General features: G+C 38.3%; 1 protein-coding gene across 1 annotated transcript in view; it reads left to right on the top strand.

The window, feature by feature from the left end:
- The window catches only part of DENND4C (DENN domain containing 4C), a 108,108-nt gene that overhangs the window by 42,537 nt on the left and 38,466 nt on the right, over window positions 1-27,105 (top strand). The window contains exons 3-15 of the mRNA XM_065406964.1: window positions 4,218-4,470; window positions 5,691-5,760; window positions 7,906-8,075; window positions 9,489-9,730; window positions 12,649-12,715; window positions 13,370-13,428; window positions 14,936-15,080; window positions 16,566-16,741; window positions 21,896-21,996; window positions 23,901-24,119; window positions 25,221-25,366; window positions 26,574-26,609; window positions 26,757-26,887. Of these exons, the coding sequence (XP_065263036.1) occupies window positions 4,218-4,470; window positions 5,691-5,760; window positions 7,906-8,075; window positions 9,489-9,730; window positions 12,649-12,715; window positions 13,370-13,428; window positions 14,936-15,080; window positions 16,566-16,741; window positions 21,896-21,996; window positions 23,901-24,119; window positions 25,221-25,366; window positions 26,574-26,609; window positions 26,757-26,887 (1,815 nt within the window). The remainder of the gene's footprint in view (window positions 1-4,217; window positions 4,471-5,690; window positions 5,761-7,905; window positions 8,076-9,488; window positions 9,731-12,648; window positions 12,716-13,369; window positions 13,429-14,935; window positions 15,081-16,565; window positions 16,742-21,895; window positions 21,997-23,900; window positions 24,120-25,220; window positions 25,367-26,573; window positions 26,610-26,756; window positions 26,888-27,105) is intronic.

Genomic DNA, 27,105 nt, shown 5'->3' with positions numbered 1-27,105 from the left:
TGCATTTTAGAAATACTGTCTTGAACAGTCTGATACTTTTTTCCCCATTTTAAGACCTATTTTCAGTTTCTTATAACTTTGCTGGACTTAATTTGTTCAGTTAAAATTTTCCATGCCAGGTAAAAAGGAACACTTCACCTTTCAAGTAAGTCAAAAGTGAAGGTAATATGATACACGGCATGCTCTCTCTATCCATTTTTATATTGCGTTCAGCACCATCTGCGCCCTTATGTACATAAAATTATTATTGTAGCAACCCAAAGAAATAATCTCATAGTAAGGGGCACTAAGTCAGTCCATTAGTGTCCATTTCAGTGGTGCAGGATCAAGATCAGGCCTTTTAATGGACTAAAATTGCTTTTTGAAGTCCACTGTGCAACTGTCTTCTGTGGCTCAACTGACTGGTTTAGCCTGCTACATGCTGACGTAATATGAAAGGTATATCATTCTCTCGGTTGAATTGATCTTTTTGCTTGAATGTAATACTGTAGGTACTAGTTTTTTTTTTTTTAATCACAGACACAAATGCATGGTATACTCTTAAGACTTATTAGTGGTATATCACAGAAGTGATTGGCACAGGATATTTGGTGACAGTTATAATTGCAGGTACTCTATCCACTTACCATAAAAGAACATATGTGATTATAGAAGCTAGGTGCCAGTGTTCTTGGCAACAAGAAAAAGAGAATTGTCAGCATAACTAAGTATGTTTAGTCAAGGGAAACAAAAGAGGCATGTTAAGATTTTAGAATATTGTTGAAAATTGTTTGAAAGCGGTAAGTATTACCGTATATGCTCGTTCATATGCCGAATATTTTTGGTAAAAAAGTGACGCATCAAAGAGCGGGGGTCAGCTTATAAACTGGTCTACACCAAAATTCGATGATTTTAAACTCTATGGAATCATTGAGTATCAAATACATTGTCGTTTTGTTTACCTGGAGCGTCTGCAGGCATGGAGCCCCTCAGCTCCCTGTGTCTGCGGTTTGCTGTTCCCAGCTGCGGGAAGTGGCGACCTATGCCTGTGGACGCTCCAGGTAAACAAAACGTCCTGACTCGCCAGCGGCTTACCCTGACGGCCGGGAGCCAAAGTTTGCCGACCCATTTATTGATGTCAATACTGCAGCCTTTTAAAATTGCAAAGGCTTTGTTTAGTGGACTAGGTTGGCTTGAAAGGAATACTAAAAGAGCAGTGCTGCAGATCTGCATGACACTTGACCCATGCCTTTCATAAAATTCTTCACCTTACAAGTCAATCAGAAAAATACAATGAACGATAGTACTATAGCACTGGTGTCAGTCTGCTGCTGTGTAATTTGATCTCTTTATGCATTTTTACCAATGGACCTCATAAGTCTTGAGCCAATATGAATATATAATGTGCAGAATCGATGGAATCTCTAATAAAATTTAAATAGCCTGTTATCACCACAGACGTCAATCTACAGGGCTGCTTTGAAATAAACAAAGAACAATAATAATTTGACAGTGATAAAGCAGGTGACATTGCTATATAAAGTCCTACAAAATCTATAACTATTATAATGTTAATTTTAAATACTAGTATGAAAATAGATTAACGGTGAAATCAAAAGAAAACGGTCTGCTTATCATGCAGCGTTCAAACTTAAAGTTGTTGAATATGCAGAAGCAAACAATTGTGCCGCTGCTCGTGAATTCTGTATCAATGAGAAGCAAGAGAATGGGGGGAAAAATAAAACAACACTAAAAGACATGCCAAGAAGCAAGAAAAAATGTCCAATGAGGACATCTTCATTTCCTGAGCTGGAGAAAGATCTCAATAATTGGGTTGTTGAAGATCAACAAAATGGGTACACTGTCACTAGAACTGGAATTCATTTGCGTGCTCTGCAGATGTCAAAAGACGACAAATACAAGTCGGTAAAGCTGTCAATGTTTGTCGCATCAGCAGGTTGTTGTACTCGCTTCATGAACCGTCATGGTCTCTGTCTTTGTCAGCAAACAAAGATAGCGCAAAAACTGCTGAGAGACCTGGAAGAAAAAATCAAATCTTTCCAAAGGTTTATTTTAAAATATCGAAAGGGATATGCATTTGAACTGTCACAAATAGGAAATATGGACGAAACACCGATGACATTCGATCTCCCAATTAACAGAACGGTAACAGGTGTTGGTGGAAAAAACAGTTTTCATTAAAACCACTTGCCATGGAAAAAATCCATTTTACAGTGGTTTTATCGTGTTTGGCAAATGGATCAAAGCTCCCTCCTGTTGATTTTGCAAAAGAAAAACCTTGCCTAAAAACATGAAATTTCCTGCTGGTGTCATTGTACGTGCATATGAAAAGGGATGGGTGGATGAAAGTGGGACTATTGAATGGCTGGAAAAAGTATGGAATAAGAGACCAGGATATGCTCAGGCATGGTGAAGTTGACAAAAGGCGGGAAACTTATGAAGCCCGAAATCAATCTGGTCGCCCAGTGGATCAAGAGCGCGTGGATGTCCATTCCCTCGGAAATTATAGAAAAATCATTTTGGAAATGCTGTATCAGCAGTGCACTCGGTGGGTCAGAAGATGATGCCATATTTGATGATGACACAACAGAGGCTGATGAGAAGGAATCTGAGTCTGAAGACAACCCTGCCCACATCTACAATGACAATGCAGGTACAGCTGTGACTGAAGCAGAGTTTAATGAACTGTTTGGTGAATCAGAGACTGATTCAGACTTTGAAGGATTTTAAGACTTTTTAAAGTCTCATATTGTTCTAAGTTACTTGTTTTAAATATCCGTTTACTGATTTTAAATATTGACTGTAATTTTGAAGGTGAATACATATTTGTTCAGTTATTATAACAGGCTTTTCGTTAGATTACATTAAAATAATTCTAGCAAAACTTTTGAGTGTTTCTTGTGATGCCAACTTTTAAAATATAGCAGGGGTTGGAAAACTTTGGCTCCCAGCCCATCAGGGTTTTGTTTACTTGGAGCATCTGCAGGCACAGAACCCCTCAGATTCTAGTGGCCACGGTTTGCCGTTCCCAGCCAATGGGAGCTGAGGGAAGTGGCCCCACTTCCTGCAGCTCCCATTGGCTGGGAACTGCAAACTGTGGCCACTGGGAGCTGAAGGGCTCCATGCCTGTGAACACTCCAGGTAAACAAAACGTCCAGGCTCGCTAGCGGCTTACCCTGATGGGCCAGGAGCCAATGTTTGCCAACCCCCGAAATATAGGTTCGGCTTATGAAAGGGTCATACAGTTTTTGCTATTTTTACCTATCCATTTTGGGGGGGTGGGGGGGTCGGCTTATAAACTAACGGGCTAATGAACGAGTATATACGGTATATGAGTAGTATGGAGGTCTGATTAGACAGAACAATTGCTTTCTTTTGGATGGGGGAAGATAAAACTTGCATGTTTTATTATTATTTATTTATTTATTTTATTTATTTTAGAAATATGATTTGGTACAGTTTGAATTCTGCCTTTCTTGCCACTGTTCATATTCAAGCAACTGTTCTCCATGCTGAGTATATTTAGAGTTTTCTACTCCTGGAAGTTAGCAGTTATCCCAGCATACTAAACAGAAAATATAATCCTTTTAATTGGCTAGTGTTTGAGATTAAGAACCCCTACAAAAAAAATTACCAGAGAAACAATGAAGCCAAACTTTGATTGGCCCACTTCTCTAAAAGCTGACCAAGCTAGCAAATTTCAGTCTTTTCTAATAGTCCCTTAAAAATAATTGAAATGAGCTTGGAATGAATTTGGTAACATTTTAGTACTTCTGAAAAGGAATAACTCCTAGCATAAGACATGTTTAGATATAGTGTGAGGAAAAATTGTGAAAGCTTCCTTTGACAGCTGACAGTGCAATGCCGCCACTGTTCCTTTAGTTAATTACTTAGGGCCAAACTTTCAGACTTGGTGTCCGAAAGTCACACACCTACTGCTGAAGACTTGCCACTCCCACTGAAGTCCCCTTTTTAAAAGTTTCTCTGCTTAGGCCAGTTGCCTAGTGTGTATTTTCACATACCTCACACCTCGTGCTATTGTGAGACTATGGTTAAGATGACTGAAATGTACACTTCTCACACATCAGTTGTTATTTACTATTGGTGTGCAAAGCTAATTGCAGTCCTAGAAAGACAGCATGCATGTATCTGCACAAATAACATGATGTATCTGTGTGTAATGTTTGTATCTTTCTATTTGTTTCCCTCATCTGCAGAGTTCTATATGAAGGGAAGGAACGTGTAATTTTAGGCTGTGAGGTGATCCAAGCTACTCCCTACGGTCGTTGTGCCAATGTTAACAACAGTTCAGCTACTTCCCAACGAATCTTTATTACCTATCGAAGGGCTTCTCCAGTACGGCCTCAGAATTCCTTGGCTGTAACAGATATCTGTGTTATTGTTACCAGCAAAGGAGAAACGCCTCCCCATACGTTCTGCAAAGTTGATAAGAACTTAAATTGTGGCATGGTGAGAATAAATGACATTTTAAAACTTTAGGCCTTTCTAAAACGAAAAGGGACAAAACAGGAAGGCTTTTGGACTCTTTTTAATGCTGTTATTAATGTGTGTCTTCTACTGTGAATATATTTTCATTCTCAGTATGACTTGTCATGTTAGTTTTGAGTTCTTGTTGTTTCAGTTTCTCCTTGGAAGCTTCTGCCAGGATTATTTTCATTAACTAACTAGGATTTTCTCAATTTGCATGTTGACACACCATTCCCCTTTAAAAGGAAAAGGGAAAAACAAACCTCCTTAGTGGTAGTTAAGGGCCAGTACAAAAAACCACTGTAAACACATTTCTTTACCTCTGTTACTGATAACGCTTTTTTATTTAAAAGTCAGAGAATACAGTTCACTGCTTATATTCCTTGCTTGGACTTTCCATTGGACAGTACATCAATGAAATTAGTTTTACTTTTGTTTATAGTCTGCTTTGCCTTCAGTTTCTGAGCTGTAGAGTACACTTAAAATTTAGATCGACCTAGCTATGTCACTTGCAGTGTGAAAAACTCCTGAGAATCGTAGTTAAGCCGCCCAAACCCTGGGTGTAGATCTGGCTAGGTCAAGGCAACCTAGCTATGGCCGCTCAGGGAGGTGAATTACCTACATTGATGGAGAAACCCTTTTCAGAAATGCCTATGCTACAGCAGCATGCTGCAGCTGTGCTGCTGTAGTGCCAATAGTTTAGACATGGCCTTAGTGCAACACTCCTTTAGTTTTCCAACACTGCAGGGAAATCTGTTTTAAAAACACTTGTATACATTGTCATACCCCAAGCCCCAAAAAACAAACCAAACACTGTGGAAATATTTCCATTGGTCTCAGATTCTGTAAAAGCTTATGATGTCCCTCTAAGGGTCTGACTTGAATGACAAAAGGAAGGAAATGCAGAAGTGAAGGCTGCAGTTGCTTTATTTCACCTGTACTTGTTCCATTGTTTGTTGGCCACAGAACAGTGGGTGTCTTTTTAATCATGACCTTTGATAAAGGGCACAGTATTAACTCTGAATTTCCTGATGTATTGTTACTTGTTGGGCTGATGAACACCAACGTTTCCTCTAACATTTTTTTATTTAAATGTCTCTGCTTTGGGTATAACTGTAAATAGGTTCAAACACTTAACCTGTACTGCTCCATTCAGATGCTGTCTCTGTGGGTTTTGATGAGACTTAATTTGTGTCTTACAGTGGGGGTCCAGTGTGTACCTCTGTTATAAGAAGTCTATGCCGGCTTCTAACTCAATAGCATATAAAGCTGGTAAGTTTTTGCAAATAAGAGCACCTAAATATATTAGCAGAAGTACATAAGTGTCCTGCCTAACTTTATTTTAAATTATTCTTTCGACTTATTAACTTTGCTCTCAGGGTAGAGATCCAATATATAACAACCATTGACAAACGTCAACCAAAATGAATTCCTATAATCCTTTCCTCAGCTTATCCCACTTCCCCGGCAAAATCCTGAGCAAACATATAAAGCTTGTACCTAGCTCTAAAGGTAGATCAACTTGGCCTTTGTTAAACAAGCTAAGATTAGAGTTCAGGGCCCACCACTGAGAAGGTCCTCACTTTAGCTCCCTGTTGGTCAAATCTAGTGACTGCCAGCGGACACATCTGAGATGTAGTGTGTAGATGGAGGGGAATTAAATGATGAAAGGCTGTAGAGAGCAAACACAACTTCATAATGCTTATGCAGCTCCATGTGTGATGTTTCTCACCATTGAGAACAAGTAGTCCACCCCCCACAGACTTGCATGCTGAGAGCAGATGGAAATGAGGCAGGAGCCTAGTCCTGTGCACCCTTCAGTAGCAGGTGTGGGGTTTGTAGGAGCCAGGATGATGGAGACTGAGACAGACTGCCAGGGAGAGGTGGTGTTTGGGAAGTTGAAGGGGGGCCCTAGGGTAGTTTGAGCGGGGGCATAGCTGGGAGTGTTGATTGTTGAGGAGGGGTTTAAAAAATCATGGCGGAAGCTTGGAATAGCCACCTCCCAACTGGCTTGGATTTAACAGGAGGAGCAGTGAGAGCAGAGGGTTAACTACATTGGCTGCTTGTTATTCGTTGTCTAGTCAGGTGAAGAAACTGCAAGGGAATCCCAGCAGACTACCTGGATAAGTTATATTTTAGCAGGGCTCTGGAGAGGCACTGAATTACTGCCATGTGTCTGGGTGCCTTGTGAGATGTCTGACACTTAGCGGTTAACTTTTAATTGCACTTGGAAGGAAATTGGAAGCCAGCTCAGTCTGAGATCAGGTGTAATACACTACCAAATGACTACCGCTATTACAAGCAGTTGGTTGTGTTCTGTACTGACTTTGCTGCTTGTTTCCTTTATTTTTATGGCTTGTCTTGGCAGACTCTGCAGCCAGGTATCCTTAACTCAGTTTAGCAAATATTTATATTTGCTTTTAGTGAGCAAAAAGCTTCTCTTTATTTTGTTTGTATTTTTGGGGATGGTGGGGAGTAAGAAATGGTTGGAGGTTCCAGACAATCTTTGTTTTTATTTGTGTTCCTCACAACCATCAGAGCATTTTGCATATACCATGGAAGCTAGGTGCATTTCTTCTGTCCTCTCCTGCAATCTGTTCACCTGTTTTAAGTGAAGGAGAGGGGCTGAGGAATGTCCCAACCAAGAACTGGCTGGAAAATCTCTACGTGTAAATCTGTCTGTGAATTTACACTAAAATAGTGGAAGTAGCATTAGTTTTTTTAAAAAAGAGACCTTCCCAGTTGGGCTTATGGAGCATAAGACATCAGAAGTCTAGGGACAAGCCTCTTCCTTTGCCCATAGAATGGAATAAATTGCCAACATTTATTTCCTGAGTGGAGTTGTAAACCATAGATACTAGGGTGGATGGTGCTATATAATAACCAAGATAAGTGACATTGGTGCAGTGTTTCTAGGAATTCAGGAGTATCCGTCAGCCAGAAATACTGCCCAAAAGGTGTTCAGTGGTACTAGCAGTTAAATTACCAAATTAACATAAATTAATTAAAGTTTTAAAGTAGACAGCCTATCAGTGAGTTCAGGTTTCTATTCAATGGAACATTAATTCTGCTCAGCAAGGCATTGCTAGTGTAGAATAAGTTTTAAGCAGCTCCTATGTAGTTTAAAGCCAGATATTCGGTTATCAAAGTTTACAATTTGGAATTGTTTGAACTGTTACAAAAAGTGAGTTTTAAACGTACATGGATATTTGAAATCCACATTAGATTGTTTAGTCTCGTGCAGTTTAACAGGAATTCTCCCCCGCCCCACTTAAGGTTATATAAGCAGCTATGATGTCTGGTTAGCAGTAGATCTTAATGTATAGCTGTAGAAAATATACTGCTGTTATTTTGTTCAAGGCTTGCAGAGCATTGAAAATGCACTTGTCAATCTTTCTTTCCTTTTTCCCAAAAAAGGCTTAATTTTCAGATATCCAGAGGATGATTATGAGTCATTCCCATTGTCAGAATCTGTACCTCTTTTCTGCCTTCCTATGGGAGCCACTATTGAATGCTGGGATCCTCAAACCAAATACCCATTACCAGTGTTTTCAACATTTGTCCTGACTGGTTCTTCTGCAGAAAAGGTATGATTGAGTATTGTGTTGGTTTATTTGTTGGTTTTTGTTTTTTTTAATGGTTGATATCAGGACTTATCCAAAGCTAGAATTCAATTGGTATGGAGAGAAAATATACATTGCTGCTTCAGTATTTGAGAAATTTCAGTTATCCTACTGAATGTCTGTCACCTATGCCCTTTGGATTTATTGTGGAAAGAGGAAATACAAATCCTCCTGGTCACTTGTGACTGACTGTAGCTAAAATAATCTCCTTTCCCCTTCGAGTAATTAGTCTTGCTTCTAGAAACTTTGGGGGGAATTCTGAAATATGTCCAAAATACACAAAAAAGCACGTAGGAAACCAGCCCCAAAATGAACACTGGCGTGACAGTGCCTATGCAGAGCTTGAGGTGGCTGAGCCTATAGGAAGGCAAGGGACAGGCAGGCAGGAAGGAAATAATATGAAGAGTTTTTTGTGGTGTTTAGTCCCATGGGAATGAAGCATACAGTTATGGTTCCATAGAACTAAAATTGCAGGACCTGGATGGATCAAGAAATCCAAACTCTCACTCCATGTGGGCAAAAGAAGTTTTAATCCATCTCTAGAAAAGATGTTCAACTGAAAAGGGGATCTTCAGTTGCTTCATTTATAATAATATTTAGGTTTAGTTTCTGTTGATCTCATCCCACAGTACCTGGCTCTAATATTGCTCCATGGTCATCCAAGAAGCCCCAAATCATTTCGCCACTTTAGTAATCCTTGTTGACCAAAGGACAAGTGAAATCTGTATTAATCTTTTTCCTTTATAAGGAACATATTTTAGGGTATCAGTTATTGATCTTGCATTATCAGTTTTCCAGTATATTTCAATTAACATGAAACTTTGGCAGGCAAGGTTGGGAGTGTTAGGAAAAGTCACTCTTCTGTCAAAAGTCTATGTAAAATGGGTTCTAAACGACAAGCTCCTGTGTAGTTTTATGTGTAGTGCAACCACCACATGGAAATGTTCATAAACAGAACAGTTTTCTAAATTGGTTTGGGTTGTGTAGAAGGTGCTATTTGATAGCATAGAAGCTCTGGGTTCCTTCTTGATGTTGTTAGTTTATTATATGTAAACTTTTTTGAGGGCAGGGGGAGAGACCAGAGAAATAGTAAACTTAAAAGTTCATATTTCTATATTCATAAGGATGCTTTAATATAGAACCAAATATTCCATTTTGTGTGTGTGTGTGTGTGTATGTATATTGTGTCTAGGATCCCCAGCCATGGACTATGGCCCCTTTGTGGTACTTATGGACTTGAGCCCCATTGTACAAACACATAGCAAAAAGGATGAAGAGTATTTTAAAGAAATCAAACCCAACTTTCTGTTTAATGTTGGGCATAACCATTTGCTTGTTTGTGGGTTTGTTTGTTTTTTGTTTTGTTTTATCCTTTAGGTGTATGGTGCTGCTATTCAATTTTATGAGCCTTATTCCCGGGAGCTGCTAACAGAAAAACAGTGTATGCAGCTGGGTCTCCTGACAGCTGTGGAGAGAAAAGTGGTTACTTCCAAATCCATCAATTCCAACACGTGCATCTGCCTTCTCTCTCACTGGCCTTTCTTCGAAGCCTTTCGAAAATTTCTTATGTTCATCTACAAGCTCTCTGTCTCTGGGCCTCATCCTCTTCCAATTGAAAAGTATGTTTGGCATCTTCCAAATAAATTAATGTTTCAAGGCACTTAAATGTAGATGTAGCTCAAAAAGTGAGGTGACCATATGTAAATGGCACCTTCTTACTTGGTGTATTTGTTCTGTACTCTTGACTGTACTATATGGCTTTTACTGAATTGACAAAAATTACTTGTTCCTACTGTTAGCACTACTGTAGAGCCAATATGGCTATGAGGAGTGGACTGGATATTTTCCTGCCTCATTTATTAATGTTCTGTCTTCATGTTCTCTTACTGGTGACAGAAGAGGCAAAAAACAGCTAGATTTTTAGATCTTCACTTTAGATTTGCAGCACTGCAGTTTAGAAAAATAAATCTGTTCTTTTAAAATGAACTGATTTGGTATGAAGTCATTGAGGGTATAAACAGGGAACCCTAAGGATATTTAAAGATGCATATTTAGGCTATTTTTAAAATCAGCAATTAATGTAGAGTGGTCATGACCATCTCTATACGGAACAAGATTTCATGTCTCCCATCATATGCCTAACAAACTAATTCACAACACTAGAAAAAAGTGGCATATGTGCTGGAAATATTGATACTTACAGAAATGGCACACTTCAAGAAATGACACTTTTAGGGAGACCATGTCATTGGTTTTATTGGTTACATTTCATCAGAAGATTCAGTGTAGACTTTGGCGCTCTTCCCCCCAGCCCCTTTTTTTGGTTTTGTTTTTGGAAAGGACATCTAAAAGTCAATATGCCGCTTGGTGGTATCTTTTGTGTCTCCCACTGTGCCCTTGAAGTGCCAGAGCTGCTAATATTTACTTTCTTTACACGCTAAGAATGTGTGAAAGGAGATATTTTTGTAGCAATTTATGTACGGATAAGGAGGCCTTTGGAGCATTTTTATGAATCTTAACTAAATGATCTCTGTACAACCCATTGCAAGTAGTGAAGACCGTATTAGACAACTGTGTATGTTAACTGAGTACAGAGGAGACTAATCCTATTAATGGGAAGATACATTTGGATGAATCTGACCTGTAGATCAGCACTGATATTTGATTCCTGTCATCAGTGAAACTCTTCTCTGTGCCTCCTAACCACCAATTTACCAGACTGAGACTGGAGATTTACTAGATCTTGGTTATTCGGATTAGTGATTATGGAATAATATGCTATTATGTTTCGGGATGGGCTATTATGGTTTTTTAAGACTGGGCTAATAACTAATGCATCTCTCCTTTTAAGACAGGTGTTAAAGTAACTTTGCTGTACAATTACAGCCTAAAAATGCTTGAAATATAGAAATGATGGTTTAAGCTACAATTTATCTGTTAAGGTATGGTGTACACTGCTAAAATGGTAATTGAATTAGTAATGTAGCTAGATTCAAATACCACCTACAATATTAAAAGTAGCGATTTAAGATTTTGTATCTTTGAAAACTATAAGCTATTGGAGCTTTTAGTTCTGTGTTGTGTAATCATGTCTCAAAAGATATAAACAAAAATAAGTGCAGATGACCTTAAGTTGATAGTTCCCTGTTCCCTGGGGATTTTTCCAAAGATGGGTTTTTACAGTGGCTTGAGATCAGAGAATATCATACTGTATCAATCTTCTCAGTAATCTCCTGACCTAACCAAAACCAATGAAAAGATCTCAGATGACTTAATTTTAATTGAGAATGGAGTATTACTGACTATTAGCCATGAAGTTAGTTTGGATTAAACGTAGGATCAACGTCCATCAAGATTCGTTAATGACACTGACAACCCCTTCCCACTCCATGCCCCAAAATGATCTCAAACTAGGCTGTGAGGGAGGTGAGAATAACTTTACCAGTGTTCCACTTATTTAAATAAAATATTGGGGAAGCTGCATTAATCAATGAAATATAGAGCTTTTGACTTCTAGACTGCCAGTTCGAATTCAGCCCAGGGTCTGTAATGACCAAGTGTTACCACTGTTTTACAGCTATTAACCATACTACAGTGTTTGATAAGAGTGGGATGGTCTGTGTCCAGTTCCTAGTGGACAAGTCAAAATAATTAAACTGCCACAGTTAGTGCTAATTGACCCCCTTGTTGGCTGCATGGCATAGGGATGAGTGAAATGTTAAAAACTTTGATCAGGGAGAAGCCAAGAATTAGGCAAGGAAACTCTCCCTCTTGGAAGTCACACCTATGAAAGGTTGAGGCACATAAGTGTGAAGCATGACCAAACTCACTGTTCTAAGTGAGCTAGCAGGCAATGAGAAATGCCCTGCTGTCATTAGAGTATGGATAGAATAAAGAGTGATGGTAGTGGTCCATTTTTCATAATTTTTTTGAGGGGGTGGGAGGTTGTGTTCGGAGGGACAATGCCATGTCATTTAATCCCCAGATTAAATGTACCTGTTTGCAAGTAGTATGCAGTATACTCTTTTTACCTCCACTTAGTGTTGTTTATTTGGAAAAATATTCACTGCAATAAAAAAAACCAATAAAACCTACATTTGCCATAGGTTCTAAACGCACACAACCTGAGCATGTGGTATTAATAATCAGAATGCATTTTGTAGGCATGGTAAGTGGGTTCTTTTAACACATTTATTTTTAAAATGGCATCTTAACTTTGAATTTTAAAATGTGTACCTTTCACCTGTTGTCTCATATGCTGAATAATTGATGCTTGACACAATATTATAGTTAAATGCAGTTTCCTCTTGCTGTAGGACACTTGAGGAATCTCTTCCCTGTTGTCCTACAGCAGTTAGGTGTGTAAGTGACTTTGCAAACCTTCCTCTGGACTGCTTTAAAGGAGTTAAAAAAGAGAGGGGGGAAAAAAAGAAAATACGTAAAAGCAAACCCGATGAAAGGCTGTCTGCTATACTTAAAACTGAATTTGCTGAATTGAAAACTGTTATTTATTTATTTATTTTAATATTCTTTTCAGGCACATATCCCATTTCATGCACAATATACCTTTCCCTTCACCTCAAAGACCAAGAATCCTTGTACAGGTAACCAAAATATCTACTACTTTTTCTGGTTATAAAGGTGGGGTGGCCCTTCCTTCTCCCAGGCACTGAAAGTGTGGGTTCTTCCTTTGGGCTTCTGTCCTCAGCCTTAGAGCTACTTTTTACACAAGGAGCCAAATGCTCCTCTCTTACAGCTCTGTAAATTTGGAGTAGTGCACTTGAAAGTCCAGGGGAGCTCTTACAGATTTACAATCATGAAACTGGCAGTAGAATGTTCTTCTGGTTCCTCAAATTTCCATTACTTACCTCTTTATTTTGTAGGCACCCTTTACTGTACCATATTTCTTCTTTCACCTACCCACCCACCCTGAAGTCTCTTAGATGAGCCACCCCTCTTGAAGTATCTGTAGTGCCACTCTGTTAATCATCAGGCAGTGGTTGAATGTTCAGTGCTATGTCACAGACTGCTCCTTGTAACTTCTGTGAGTTGTCTCAATGATTACTCTGGGTCTTCTGTTCACTGGGTCAAGAAGTTTCAAGGGTTATCTCTGATAATATCTCTCTGCATAGCATTGTGACATACTGCCTTTAGTGTGCCTGCTGTGCCATTAGAATATTCTGTCGTAAACTTTGATTGGAATATTGTACTGTCTTGAGTTGCCACACAAATCCATTTAATGTTTTCACCTTTTTCAGCTTTCTGCCCATGATGCATTAATATTGTCTCAACCAGTTTCTACACCCTTGCCACTCAGGTAACATTAACAATGTTTAAATTCTATACAGCTTATTGATGAGGGTTTTTTTTTTTTTAAATGGGCTGGGGATGAAGCATAAGAGAAAATAAAACTTTACCATAATATAATTTAAATTTCAGATAATTGTAAAAGATCAAATATATGTACACCGTATATTTATAAAGCAGTTTGTGTGGAAAAGTAGTGTACAAACTCCATCACGTATGAGGGAGTAATAAGGCTTGAATACTTACTATATATGAACAGCAGATGATTGCTTGCTGGCTCAGTGTAGGATCTCTTTTGAGCAGAGATTGCTAGCTCAGAGTGATTATTTTTTTAAATAGTTGATATTTTGGTAACTGAGTTATATGTCATGATCTCCGTATTTTGCTTTTGCAACAGAGACTATTTGTTGTTTTACTTCCTTTTCCCACCCTTCTAATCCATGGGGGAGAGTACAATGCTGATGGCCACAATCAAGTAGTGTGCATACTTGTGCAAGCACAGTGGAAGGAGTCTAAAGATGTATTTGTATAGTCATAGAGGCTGGCATGTTCTCTGCAAAAGCAGTCTGAAGCCTTCTCTTTTCTGGAGCCCTGTACGCACAGTTTAAACTTGTAGTATACATATTTATATTTACAAATTTCCTTTTTAGTTTTAACACTTCACTCAACCTTTGTTCAGACTGGAAAACAAATATCTTCTCTGGAAACTTTTGTTTTTATATTGTACCTCCTATGCTGGAGGATCCCAAAGAGTTATTTGCAAATGACAAGTGTCGAGCACCTTTGGAATGTATCTACCTTAATGGTGGAGAATAGCAGCCAGTCAGCAAACTGCACAGTGGCATGGTGCATAAAGAGACACTCTTGCTCCAGGACAGGAGGGTAAACCCCATCTCTTTGGTATGAAGTGTCAAGAATCTTTAATGTCCACACATCGCTTACCCAAAACAAAACAAAAAAAAAAGCGCACAAACTAAACTGCATGGAATTAAACTTGTATCTATCTCAGAAATATGAAGGATTGAGTTGACCCAGCTGCAATTAGAACCTGTGATGTTAGACCCCTGGAATGAATGGGTATAGTTTTTTGATGAACTGATTGAATTATTCCATCCTAAACAGTGATGCCAGATATCTGCATAGCTGGAACATTCACTAGCCAAACAGGCCTTCCTTTCATAATGCCTATTTTATTTCATAGCAAGTTCGGCTGACAGCTGCTCATGCACGTAACAGGAAACTCATAAACATAACAAAGAACAATTTACTGAAGCTATTTTAAAGAGGTTCCCTTGGATTTAGTTTGTTTGCAAAAGTGAAAATCATGTAGTGAGGTGGTGGTTATTGACTAGCTATTCAAAATGACATGAATTGAAGCCAACAACTCCTCTCAGCCAGTCATAGTTCCCAGTAAATGCCCAGCATTTTGATTGCTGTTGCTGTAGCAATTATTATATCTTTAGCTGTATGTTGAACACTACTGTTTGGATCCAAGTAATCTTCTCTTCTCTTCCTAGTGGAGCAAACTTCAGTACTTTGCTGATGAATCTTGGACCAGAAAACTGTGCTACTTTGTTACTCTTTGTATTGCTAGAGGGCAAGATCCTGCTGCACTCTCTGAGACCAGCTGTACTGACTGGAGTAGCCGAAGCTGTAGTCGCTGTAAGTACAGGATGTTCTGTACAGTAGTGTATGAATGAAGTCATTGCTGACTCCACAGTGTAATTTTTCATTATGATTTCCACTCTTTTTCATTACCTTCTAGAGTTGACCCCAAACCCCCTCCTTTTGGCTTGAAAATGCTCATGCCTAGTCTCAGCCAAACTGTGACAAAAAGAGCTTGCAATCTTTTTGTGTTACTGTGTTTATATTAAATGCCACTGTTCTTTGTTTTATTTAAGTTGCTGACTCTTTGCAGTCCTTGACAATTGCTTCTGGGGTATTTAATGGTTGATGCTTTCCAAGGTAATGGAATGCTGACTTCTTGGGAAGTCAGAGACCACAAATAACAGGTCAGAGGTCCTAGAGAAGGGTCTGTGTGTCCTTCAGGAGTGGTACCACAGGAAATCTTTGGGCACAAGGAAGGTACCTGGGAGTTGGGACCTAACTCTTACAGACTCTCTAGAGATCTGTACATCCAAATTCAAATGCCTCAGGAGACACTGGGGATGTACTTTTGAACCAGATGTCTGTCTCTATGCCAATAATAATGGTCTCTTTGTGGATTAAATTAATGGAAAGTGTGTTTAAAAAAAACAAAAAAAAAACACTTGAGTTATTACAATAACACAGAAAAACACTTGCATAAACTCACATGGCTCAATCAACTCTTGTTGAAATAAACAGTCCCTTTTCTGAACCAAAATTAATTGCAAGAAACTTCAGCCTAAAACTTGAGAAGAAACCTTCTACTCTGAACCTCTCTTTAGCTTTACAGTTCTCTTGAATCCTATACTTATGATGTTCATGATCTCTCTCTCTTTGGTGGGGGAATAGCAAAGTTTGAAGCTCAGATCTTCTTTGGTTTCTGAAATCTTTAGTTAATGCCATATTGTTCACACTTCACTGCAGCTATATTTTTCCTCTTGGGGGGGTCTTATCAACGTTTTTTTTAACTTTTAGTAAAATGTTTGCAGATTAGGTTAAATCAGGTTAACAATATATTTTTCAAGTGCATTTTCACTTCCAGTGCAAAGCAAATTAAATGTGGACGTATCAGGTTGAGGATATTGCAAGCACAGTTGGTGAAGGAACTATAGCAGAAATCCATGAAATTCCTGCTTCCTCAATGAATTTTCCTGATGCCTTCAGGAGTGGCTAATATATTTAATATTTGACTGTAAATTAATGTGTGATTGCCCTAAATAGCTGTTTTACAGCAGTGGCATTTTGTGAATGTCCATTATGATTAGGTCTCAGTTTTAATGGTTATAACTATTAGAATTGCTATAGTTTGTTGTGCAGCCCTTTAAAAAGTGCACTGAAGAACCTGTGAGGCAACCTTGACAGTGGCTTGAGTTGTTGACTGTAACACAGCTCTTAGTATTTTTGTTTGTTTCCTGTATTCACCAACTTCACTTGTTTTTTATTGTACGATATCTGTGTTGTCCTGTTTAATACATGGGTTTCATTTCATTTTTCCTTCAGATGATATTTCCATTTCAGTGGCAGTGTCCATACATCCCCCTGTGTCCTTTGTCTCTGGCAGCAGTGCTCAGTGCTCCTGTTCCATTTATAGTTGGAGTTGATTCACGATACTTTGATCTGTATGATCCACCACAGGATGTTGTTTGCATTGACTTAGACACAAACATGGTATACCTGTAAGTTTTTTGTTTTAAACTTTTACTGATTTTTATATAGGGATCCAGAAATCCCTAAAGTAACCAATAAGCAGATATGTGTACAGGGGTTCTCAAACTTTTGTACTGGTGACCCCTTTCACATAGCAAGCCTCTGAGTGCAACCTCCCCTTATCGATTAAAAACACCTTTTTAATGTATTTAACACCATTATAAATGCTGGAGGCAAAGCGGGGTTTGGGACGGAGGCTGACCGCTCGCAACCCCCCATGTAATAGCCTCGCGACCCCTTGAAGGGTCCCGACCCCCAGTTTGAGAACCCCTGGTATAGAAGAATGTTTCATCAGCCTTTCTCTCTCTGCTGCTGTTAATGCTTCATAGCAAACCAAAATGTACCAAATCGGCGTCTTGGGCTAAATTCAGAAGTGTGATGCAAGTGGTGGTGTAAATCTGAGTGGGTAAGTGTTGCTGTAATGTGAGGAGGGTGGAATTGTAGGACAGAAAAATCAAGCGATCAGAGGGTGTAAGCTAAACTATGGGAAGGGCCTGCATCTTATACCATCCTGTTGGTTGCTTTCCCTGCTGCAATCTCACCCTTGCACCACCATTTACACCATCTCTGAATTTGGTCTGCATGAGTGAAATACAATTCCAGATGTGTCCCATGAGCATACAGATGTTCAGTTTAATGTAAAACTATCAGCTGAAATAGAAATGTATTTAAAATGCTGATGTCCACTTTTCAGGTCCTTTGTCAAGCATGAATTCAGTCTTCTAAGTCATTAGGGAAGCTTTAGTTCCTTTAGCTGGATGAGAGTTATAATGACATGAGACATATATTGTGCGGAGAAAAATACCTTCCATTAAAACTCAGACCCTTAGGTTGCATTTCTAACCCTGTTGAATTTAGTGTATATAATAAGATGGCAAATGGGTCTGTGGAAAACAACAGATGTGTGAGGCCAGATATGCTCTAGAGAAGAATTTTTCTGGTACTACAAAATTCAAACTCTTGAATGCTCACTAGTCCAAACCACAATTCTTTTCAAAACCACATTTTATGTACCAAGAATTACATTCAAACCAAAATTCTGAAGTGGGAGGAAAATATCTGATAATGCTGCTCTTAATTTGCCTTGGGCAATATTAATGATGTAAATATTTCAATTGAAACTATATTGCTTTTTATTGCTTCTACATGCAATGCAGTACAAACTTGATTTCTGGTTAACTTCCATTATGTTATTTCAAATACTGCACTGTATAGACAAATTAGGGGAGGAATGACTGAAGTACATGTTGGACTAGCTGAATGACCGTATAAGCCTTTTTCGTGCTGTAATAAAGAACTCCCATTAATCTAATAATCATACGCTCTTCTGAAAATGCTAACCTACTAGTGTTAAGTGACCCCTATCCATATTGCAACTGAATGAGTAGTGTTTCTATCTTCAGTTTGTTTATTTTGTGCATCTCAACATTTTGCATATAGTCAGTTTTATTGTTTCCATTGTATAGTTAGTTAAATTTCCTTCTTTGTCTGTCACCCAGCAACAATAGAGAGAATTTTAAGAAAGTAATTATGAAACCACAAATCTCAGAGGGATTCTGGCAGCTGTGGTACCAAAAACTTTTTTTTTTTTTAAACTTTTTTTTTAAGATGACTAGATTTCATGTTAACTGTGTCCCTTTAATGTTATAAACTGTGTATAAGGTATACTATGCTTCATTAACTGTTACTGTTTTTGTGTTTTCCTTATTGTGAATGAGTTAACTAAAAGTAATTGCCTCCTTTATGCAGTTATCTGTGCAATTCCCCCTCTCAAAGAAAAGTTGACCTTTCTTTCCTCAACGTATTTATTAAAATGATTTAAACTTAATCATTAATGTAAAAATAAGATGTTGATTAATTTAGACTTAATCAGTTAGTGAATTGTCTCATGCCTTTTAGGATTATTCCAGGCTAGTGGAAACAACAATCTTGAATGATGATGTTGGCTGTAATTGCAAACTGTACATGTTTTCTTTTCCTCTGTAGAAATACATTTTGTGAGGTGCCATGTCAAATTTTTAACTCTAATCAGATTTTCACGCTTAAACATTTGAGTTACAATTAGTCAGTGGGTTTGACTCAGTTTGAACATTTTCTTCTTTTTCTTCATGTCAAGAGGACAGTTCCTGTGATATTTATTGAAAAAAGAAGTGTTTCCTTTCAACTACTGCAAGACTCACTGTCCCTGTAGTAGTATCAAAGGAAATACTGCAGAACAATGCTGCTTGTGTATTTTTTTTTTTTAAATGGAAATATTGCAGAATTTGTTCTTAGCAGTCCATTTAGGAGATTGTACTACGGAAGGAATGGTGGCTAGGAAGAGGAAAATAATAGAATTTAAAGCTTTTTTTCTTCAATGTAACAATAGCTTAGTATTTGGTTTTGGGGTATTTTTGTTTAAAAACACTGCCAGTGGAGACTTAAGTATTCAGTCATGGAGCTGTGATTCTCCAGTGAGTAGTGGTGCGGTATTAAGTAGAGATAGATGAATTGCAAAAGGTTCAGTTCAAATAAGCAGCTGAAAGTTCAAATAATATAAAACTTATTTGGGCTAGTTACTGGGTTGGAAATCTTCTAGGAACTAGACTTCTTGTGAGACTCCCAGTAGTTCCTGGCACTAACTTGGTTAAAACCTGGTGGTGAAGAACAGTGGCAAAATGTAATGTTTAAAAAGCCTCTCAAACTTTTAAAAAACAGAAACAACAACAAATCTTTTGGTTAAGGCAAGGGACTGGGACTCAGGAGACCTGGTTTCCCTGCCCAGCTCACAGGGCCGGCTCCAGGCACCAGCTTACCAAGCAGGTGCTTGGGACGGCCACTTCGGAGAGGGGCGGCACGTCCAGCTGTTCGGTGGCAATTCGGCAGACAGTCCCTCACTCCTGCTCGGAGCGAAGGACCTCCCGCCGAATTGCCGCCGCAGATCGCGATCGCGGCTTTTTTTGTTTGTTTGTTTTGTTTTTGTTCTTTTGTTTGGCTGCTTGGGGCGGCTAAAATCCTGGAGCCGGCCCTGCCAGCTCAGTCACATAGGTCTATGTTTTCAAGACTATCACCTAAAATTATTTGCTTATTTTGGCCATTTTACTGATAGCAACTATAGCCTGGTTTTCAGAGGTGCTGAATACCTGCATCTCCCACTGAAGTAGATTGGAGCTGTTGGTAGCTTCACCTCTGGAAATACATACCCTCCTTGTCTTTCCTCACCTGCATAATGGGGCTATTTCTTTATCTCAGCAACATGTTCATGCAGAATCCATGTCAGTGAAGTACTTTGCATGGAAGACTGTATAGAAGCATGAAGTGTTATAAATGAATGTTATTGCTGGCTTTTATTTTATTCACGCTCCATTCCTTTTTCCATGGGGAGATGCATTTTATTAAATATAACAGTGCTGCTATAGTGAAGCTAATTTTGAAAGACCTTTACAGCTGAATAGAAAGGATAATAATTTTCAGAAAGGCTGTGTTTTCTAGTACAACAGTCTCAACTAGTCATTGACAAGTGTCTTTTGAAAGCATTTAGTGCTAGTAGCTCTGTTATCATAGACTGATGAAGCATTATTTACTGCCAGCAAATGTTGAATGGCTTTCATTCATCCAACATTCTCTTTAGTGCCTATTCTTTGTTGCTTTAAGACTATATCGGCAAAAGTAACAATGACAATCTTTTTGAGGAAGGTTGTTAGGAAAAGAAGAGTTTGGGATTTAAAAAAAAAATAAGTCTTCCTTTTTGTTTTATTTGTTGAACTGGAGAAACAGTACAGCCAATGTTGCTATAGAGAGATCAGGGAGAGAAAGTGGGAGGAGAGTTCCCTGAGCACACGACTGCAAGCTAGGGATCACAGAGTTCTAATCTTGGCTCTGACTTGCTGTATAGTTTTTGACAGCTGTCGCTTAAATCCTCTGCCTCAGTTTCCTCATGAGTAAAATGGGAGTGATCTTGCAAAGACTCCTGTGAGGCTGGGCTCATTATTTGTAAAACACTTTGAGAATAAAGAGACCTGTATGGTTGCTAAGTTTATAATTTCTGCAGGCAATTTTATCTCTAGTAAAATCTAGTATCCCCCCAAAAATAAGAATGTAATCAGCTATACTAATAGTGATCCAACAATAGGTGAGCAATCCTATTACTGATGCAAAGCAACAAACGAGCATGCCTGCATCAGCCAAGCTAGTAATAAATGACTGACTAGTCCTGTGCCAGCAATATCGGCTACATTCCCTGCTACAATAACTTCCCTCTCCCCTTGCATTCCAGAAGGGAGGCACATACATGCCTACAGTTCTCAGCATTCACCCCCCACCTTCTCCGTTTATTTCTTCTCTGCTAAACAAGGACTTGCATTGTAGCCACTGTCTTTCTAACCAAGGAAGAACCTCCCTTTACGCCAGTTAACTGCATTGCTTAATCAACGACATGGGTCCCGAAGTGTGTGCTGAATCCTCAGCCTTCCCAGTCCCTGCTGGCCTAGTATTGAGACTGGAAATAGACATTGAATCAATGTCTATGGTACATGTGGCAGTGCAGCATATGACCATAAAGATACCAGGCAGGACCCCAATACTATTGTAATTTTTACATACCTTTTAATACTAACTACTCTGATCCTAAGTGCTATGCTTACCCTTTTCTGCCATGCATCAAGCCTATATTTTATATTTATACTACAGCTATTGGATACAAAATGGAATAGGAATAGGAATAGGAAGCTCAGTAAGTGAGATTAATTGTATGTTTTCATGTCAGTCAAATGCAGATGAGCCTGATTAAATTATTTTCTTCAATGAGATAAAAGCAGCCACTTTGAGATTTATTAAAGCACCGATTTAAATGTCTAAACCAAATCTAAACAAAAGTTCTGGTTTCAGGTTAATCTGGGATCAGATCCAAACTCAGTTTAGACTGCTATATTATTTGGAGGAAACAAAATAGTTTTCAGTTCTGTCCTTTCTACTGTGTATTTTATTTCTACACAGAAATAAAACTGATGAAAAGGCATCTCTCCAATGCCATTTCCTTGTTTTGGTATTGAGCCATCTTGAAAGTGAAGTAACAAAAAACATTAAGTTTTCATACACTTACTATTCTTTTTTATTTTGCATGCATTGTTTGTTTCACTGTATAGATCGGATGATAAGAAGAGCGTGAACTGGAAACAGCTTCCTAAGAAGCCATGCAAAAGTCTACTCAGCACCTTAAGGAAATTGCATCCACAGCTGGCGTTGGGTAAAGCATGGGGATGGGAAAGAAAGCTACCCTATGCAAGGGAATTACAATAATTTTCACAGAATATTTATTTTGCTGGTACAGACCAGCAACTCTTAACAACTAAGAACCATGGCAATAAATGTAAGGCCATCCCTTTAAGTACATGGCATGAAATTTTTGCACTTTTACCTTGCTGTCATTCTGAACTTTAAACCATATGAAGATTCTTTCCAGTTCTGAACATAGATGGGGCTGTCAAAAGAGAGTTATGTTTCAAACACAGTTCAAACAAAGCTTCCACTGAACCATATTTTGGAAATGAATCTGTTATGTTCATGTTAGACCATTACTCTAAACAATTGCCAAGATAACTGAAAAAATACTAAGGGTATGAGGGCAATAAGTTTTTAACAGTATTTACATAGCCTGCTGAAAATGTGAGTATAAAAGTCAATAAGTAGCTTAAACTCTGACTAAATATTGGTAAAGAAATTATGCGTTTTGTTCAGTGAATAATTTCTTATTTTGGCTTGGCCCTGTCCAAACCAACTGTTTGACAGGAGCCACATTCAAACTATTTTCAGACACTGCTGCCTTTGGAGTATAGATAGGACCTTTCAATGTAAAGTTTTAAGTTGGTTTAATAATACACACCTTACACTGAACTGAGGAGGTGGTGCTGGCTCCTGTGTCACAAATATATAAAGACTGTAAAATGAAGGAAACATTCAAACAGAAATAATATGCCGTGATTTAAGGAATTAAATGACTTTCTGCCTTTCCCTCTATTTTCAATAAGCTTTTAGTGAAAGCCTTGTGCATAACCTGCCCTTGCTTTGAGTTCTCTCAGCAGGATCTATTAAGAGTCAGATGTTATAATTAACACAAAACTGATAGTCTCAGTTCCAAACTTCACTGGAGCAGAGGCAATGGTGTACATCAAATTGGGTTAATGCTTTTATTCTTTTTCACTACACATATTAAGTTAACACCGCTAAGGGAAAAATGTCATAAAGATAGCATAGAAATGGATTTCTCTTGTGGGTGTAGGAAAAAACAGTCTGCATAACTCAGTTTTAGAAGACTGAAGCCCCTTCGTAACACAGTAAACTACAATTGTAGTATTAAAACAAAACTCATACAAAAATGTCTTGATATTCTAGTTTTTTCTCTTAAATTTCACAGAAATCTTATAAATGAACTGAGATAGAGATGATATTGATATTACAGGGTTGAAGCAAGGCCACCTGCGGAGTGACAAAATAAAAAAAATGTAGCAATATAGCATACGGGGGGTAAATTTTTAGCACCTCTCGTCTACTTGTGCTTTCACAAAATTCTGAGAACACATGCATGTGCCCACTCATTACAAGTGTAAACCCTGCATGCCACCTGGCTGTTTCTAACACTTTACTGCACAGAGATGTTAGAATTTTTAATATGTGCAGGCACTTCTATGTGCATATGCAATTTTTCAATACATAATAGGGAAGCCAGGTGGTGAGGTGAGGTGAAAACTTGAATTTTAATGTTGATTGTGTACTGATCCATTGCAAAATAACATTCAGTTTAGGCGGTGACAGGTGTTGTAATGGATCCCACTTTAATTATCTAATATCCAAGCAGGACTGGCTGGCTTGCGGAAAAGAGATCGCTTGTGTGCTTGTAGCCTTTTTAATCTGGCCCAGATGATGATAGGGAATGGAAATGGGTGCCATTTAATGGTTCTTCAGTGGCCCACATGAAATAAATTAGTAGTCTCAAGATTAGCAGAGAATTTTAGTTTCCTGTATTGTCATTCTGACAACTTTCAGGAATGCTAAGTATAAAAGGAAAGAAAAATCTGTCTTGGGTGTTTCTAGGATAGTCTGTTTTAATGTCATCCATAATAAAGCTCACTTTCCCTTTGCTCTTGTTTCTAGTTCACAGAAAGACCCAAGAAGGCTCTGCAGTGGAGATGACGCCTATAGAGGCAGATTTCTCCTGGCAGAAGAAGATGACAGAACTTGAGATGGAGATCCAAGAGGCTTTTCTACGCTTCATGGCGTCTATTTTAAAGGGGTACAGAACATTCCTCAAGCCAATTACCCAGGCACCTTCAAATAAAACTACTGCTGCTGATTCCTTGTTTGACCTTCAAGGTGAGGCTGTTCTGGATCACATCGAGGCAGGGTTGGTGCTGTGGTGATTATTATATTAGTGCCCACAGGCCCAGTGAGGGTCAGGGTGTCATTATGCTAGGTGCTGTCCAAATGCATTGGTGGACGTGGCCTGTGCTCTGAAAAGCTTAATTGCAGTTTAATTGCATGTCTCGCATTAACATCACATCTGAGAGCAGAATCTTGCCCTTTGAAGTTATTTTGAATCTTTTAAATGTTGCAATTTGATTAAAATACAAGTAAAGCTGGTCAATAATAAATAGCATCTATGTGTTGTAACGTGGCCATTCTGCTAATGTAACTGCAGGTCTTGCCATTGAAGGTCTGACAAAATCATTTCACAATAATGTGACATTATCTCTGGTGTCCACATTTCTTTAAGGCGGCTCTTGGGATTATAGAAACTTTGCAACTTGTATTGAGAATAAATGCTCTTAGAAGCCAAGCCTTAGTGGCCTGATAACAAAGAGAACAAACTAAAGTATTCTTAATTCTACACAGGGTAAGAATAGAAAACTTTGAGGGGGGAAAACGTTAAGAATGCAAGAAACCAATAGGGAACACCAGCTGACTCCCTTCAATTCATTCTGGTTGTGTAGACTTTTCAGATAGGCTGCTGTTTTGACAGAGTTGAGAAACTTTCTTAGTGAAGATAGTTAAAGGGACACTCTACTCGTGAAAAAAGGTTTCAAAAATACCTTCCAATCCTACATCTGCCCCTGAGAACCCATACATTTTTGCGACTTTTTACAGTCACTTTTTCTTATGTTTTTGTGTGTATTTTTTTCTGTCTCCTTTCTTGCTGTGTGAAAGAAGTACACAAGCCCAGGAAACTAATTACACTGGGAAATGGTATAAGTGACTATCCACCATGTACTGCCTAATGCAAAGTAAACAAACTTTAATTAAAAAAAAAAAAAAGGGGGCAAAGCAACTCTTTGAAATTTAAGTAATTTTAGGTATTCATATAACGATTGACAGGTGAAACTCTTGCAGACAAATGTGACTTTGTTGTTTTGTTTCTTTCTTTTGAGGGTTCATCTTAAAACTAGTATTTATTTTTTCTAAATTTTTTTTAACCAGGATTTTTAAAAAGTAGAGACCGTGCCTACACAAAGTTCTACATGCTTCTAACCAAAACACAGATATTTAGCCGCTTCATAGAAGAGTGCAGTTTTGTGAGTGACAAGGATACCAGCTTGGCATTTTTTGATGACTGCATAGAAAAGGTGAAAAATTGTATTTCATTCTTTTTTAAGTATTTATGTGTTGCTGTTAATTGTGCCTTCATGTCTGTGGCTTTTAGTCATAGAGGTGGAGCAGCAGCAGCTGTTGTGAGATAATGGAGTTCGCTGCGGTTATCATTCGGAGTCATTTTCCCCTTCATCTTATTGCATTTTCATCTTATTTTTGGTTAGTGTAGGAAACTTGCAGTGGGCTCCCATAACTTCTCCAATTAAAAGTTACACAGTGTGATGTTTCATGAAAAGAAAAACTGAGTCTGCTCTGAGTATGTGGCATGCCATCTCCACCCTGCTCCTCTCATACCTCTATCAAGTGCATTCTAAATATTCACCTGTCTAAGTCAATCTCTAATCCCTAACCATCCACTCCACTTGTCATGCTTCACCCCCAGATTTTCATTTAGCTGTGATTAGAATGTAAACACCGTTACGTATTTATACGGTGCCAAACACAACTGCTCAAACTTTTTTCATTTTTGCATCTGTTACTCCCAACACCTTTCTTTTTTGTGTGTATTGTCTGTGTAGATGATCTTGATGGGGCAGGGACCTTTCTGTCTTGTTTGTAACTGCAACTGGTGCTATATAGATGGTTTTAGAATAGTTCCCAAGTCCCACCCATGTTCAAAATGTAATCCGTTCCCAGGGTGTAATTCCAGTCCAAATTGGCAGTGATTTGGTATATCTTAATCTGTAAAAGGCCAAGTGAATAATTTACAAATAAAATTAGATGATCAATAATTAAGGCATTTATTTACCTGTGAGTGTGTACTTTTTATTAAAATAGTATCTTGGTTTCTGGCTCAATTTTTTTAGGATCCTGGAATGACTCTCTTGCTCCTAACTATTGAATTAATGTATCATTGGGTAGGAAGACACTGTTTTCTTGGAGATAATATAACTAAGCTAAAATAAAGGAAGAGAAGTTTCATTTTCTAGAATTAGGATTGCTTATTTAGTCTGCTGACGTGACTGACCTGACGCTTGTTGAGATAGCCTGCTCCTTTAGCTTTCAGTAAAAGGAAGGAGTATTTGTAATGGAGATTATTTGCATTCAAAGTAATATGACAGTGTAATTTGATTATCTTGGTGGCACAGTAGAGGAAACAACTTCAATGAAAAATATGTATATGTAAAAATACTTGTAGCTTCTTGTAAAACAAAAAACTAACTAACTTTTTCCTCTTTCTAGCTTTTTCCTGATAAAGGAACAGAAAAGGGAGAGAAGGTACTTGTCTCCTTTATATTTGTTTTCAGGGGTTTCTGATTGCAAAGTAGAAGTGAAAATATAATGTGAGTGGGAGTCGTGTTTGAATATGTAGAAGAACTATTACTAATGTTGAAACTGGTGTTTTGTCCTGATACTAATTTGCAGGTTGATGTAGATTCTGCAGAAGATACACGGTTAATTGAGCTTGATGAGTCACAGAAGAGTGAACACACAGTGTTTATAATGCCACCAGAACCTCCCCCTGATGATGGACGGGCCCGAGCACCTAAGTACAGGTATATTGCAAACTAACAAAGGTGCTGAGGCTCTAGAAAACTAATGAGCCAAGTGAAATGGGGACGTATCTCTTTAAACATGAGTGCACATAGCTATTGCATCTTGCTTTAAGCCCCTACCTAAACTTGCAGTGTTTTAGGTATAAAAAGACACTGACAACTTGAATTCTGGTCAGTTTCTGCAGTCTGACAGTAGTTTCTTTCTTTTTTTCCTTTTA

This window comes from Emys orbicularis, chromosome 6, assembly GCF_028017835.1.
Source record: "Emys orbicularis isolate rEmyOrb1 chromosome 6, rEmyOrb1.hap1, whole genome shotgun sequence".
NCBI lineage: Eukaryota > Metazoa > Chordata > Testudines > Emydidae > Emys > Emys orbicularis.
The sequence above is the reverse complement of the archived record's forward strand: the minus strand, read 5'-3'. Positions and strand labels throughout refer to the sequence as shown.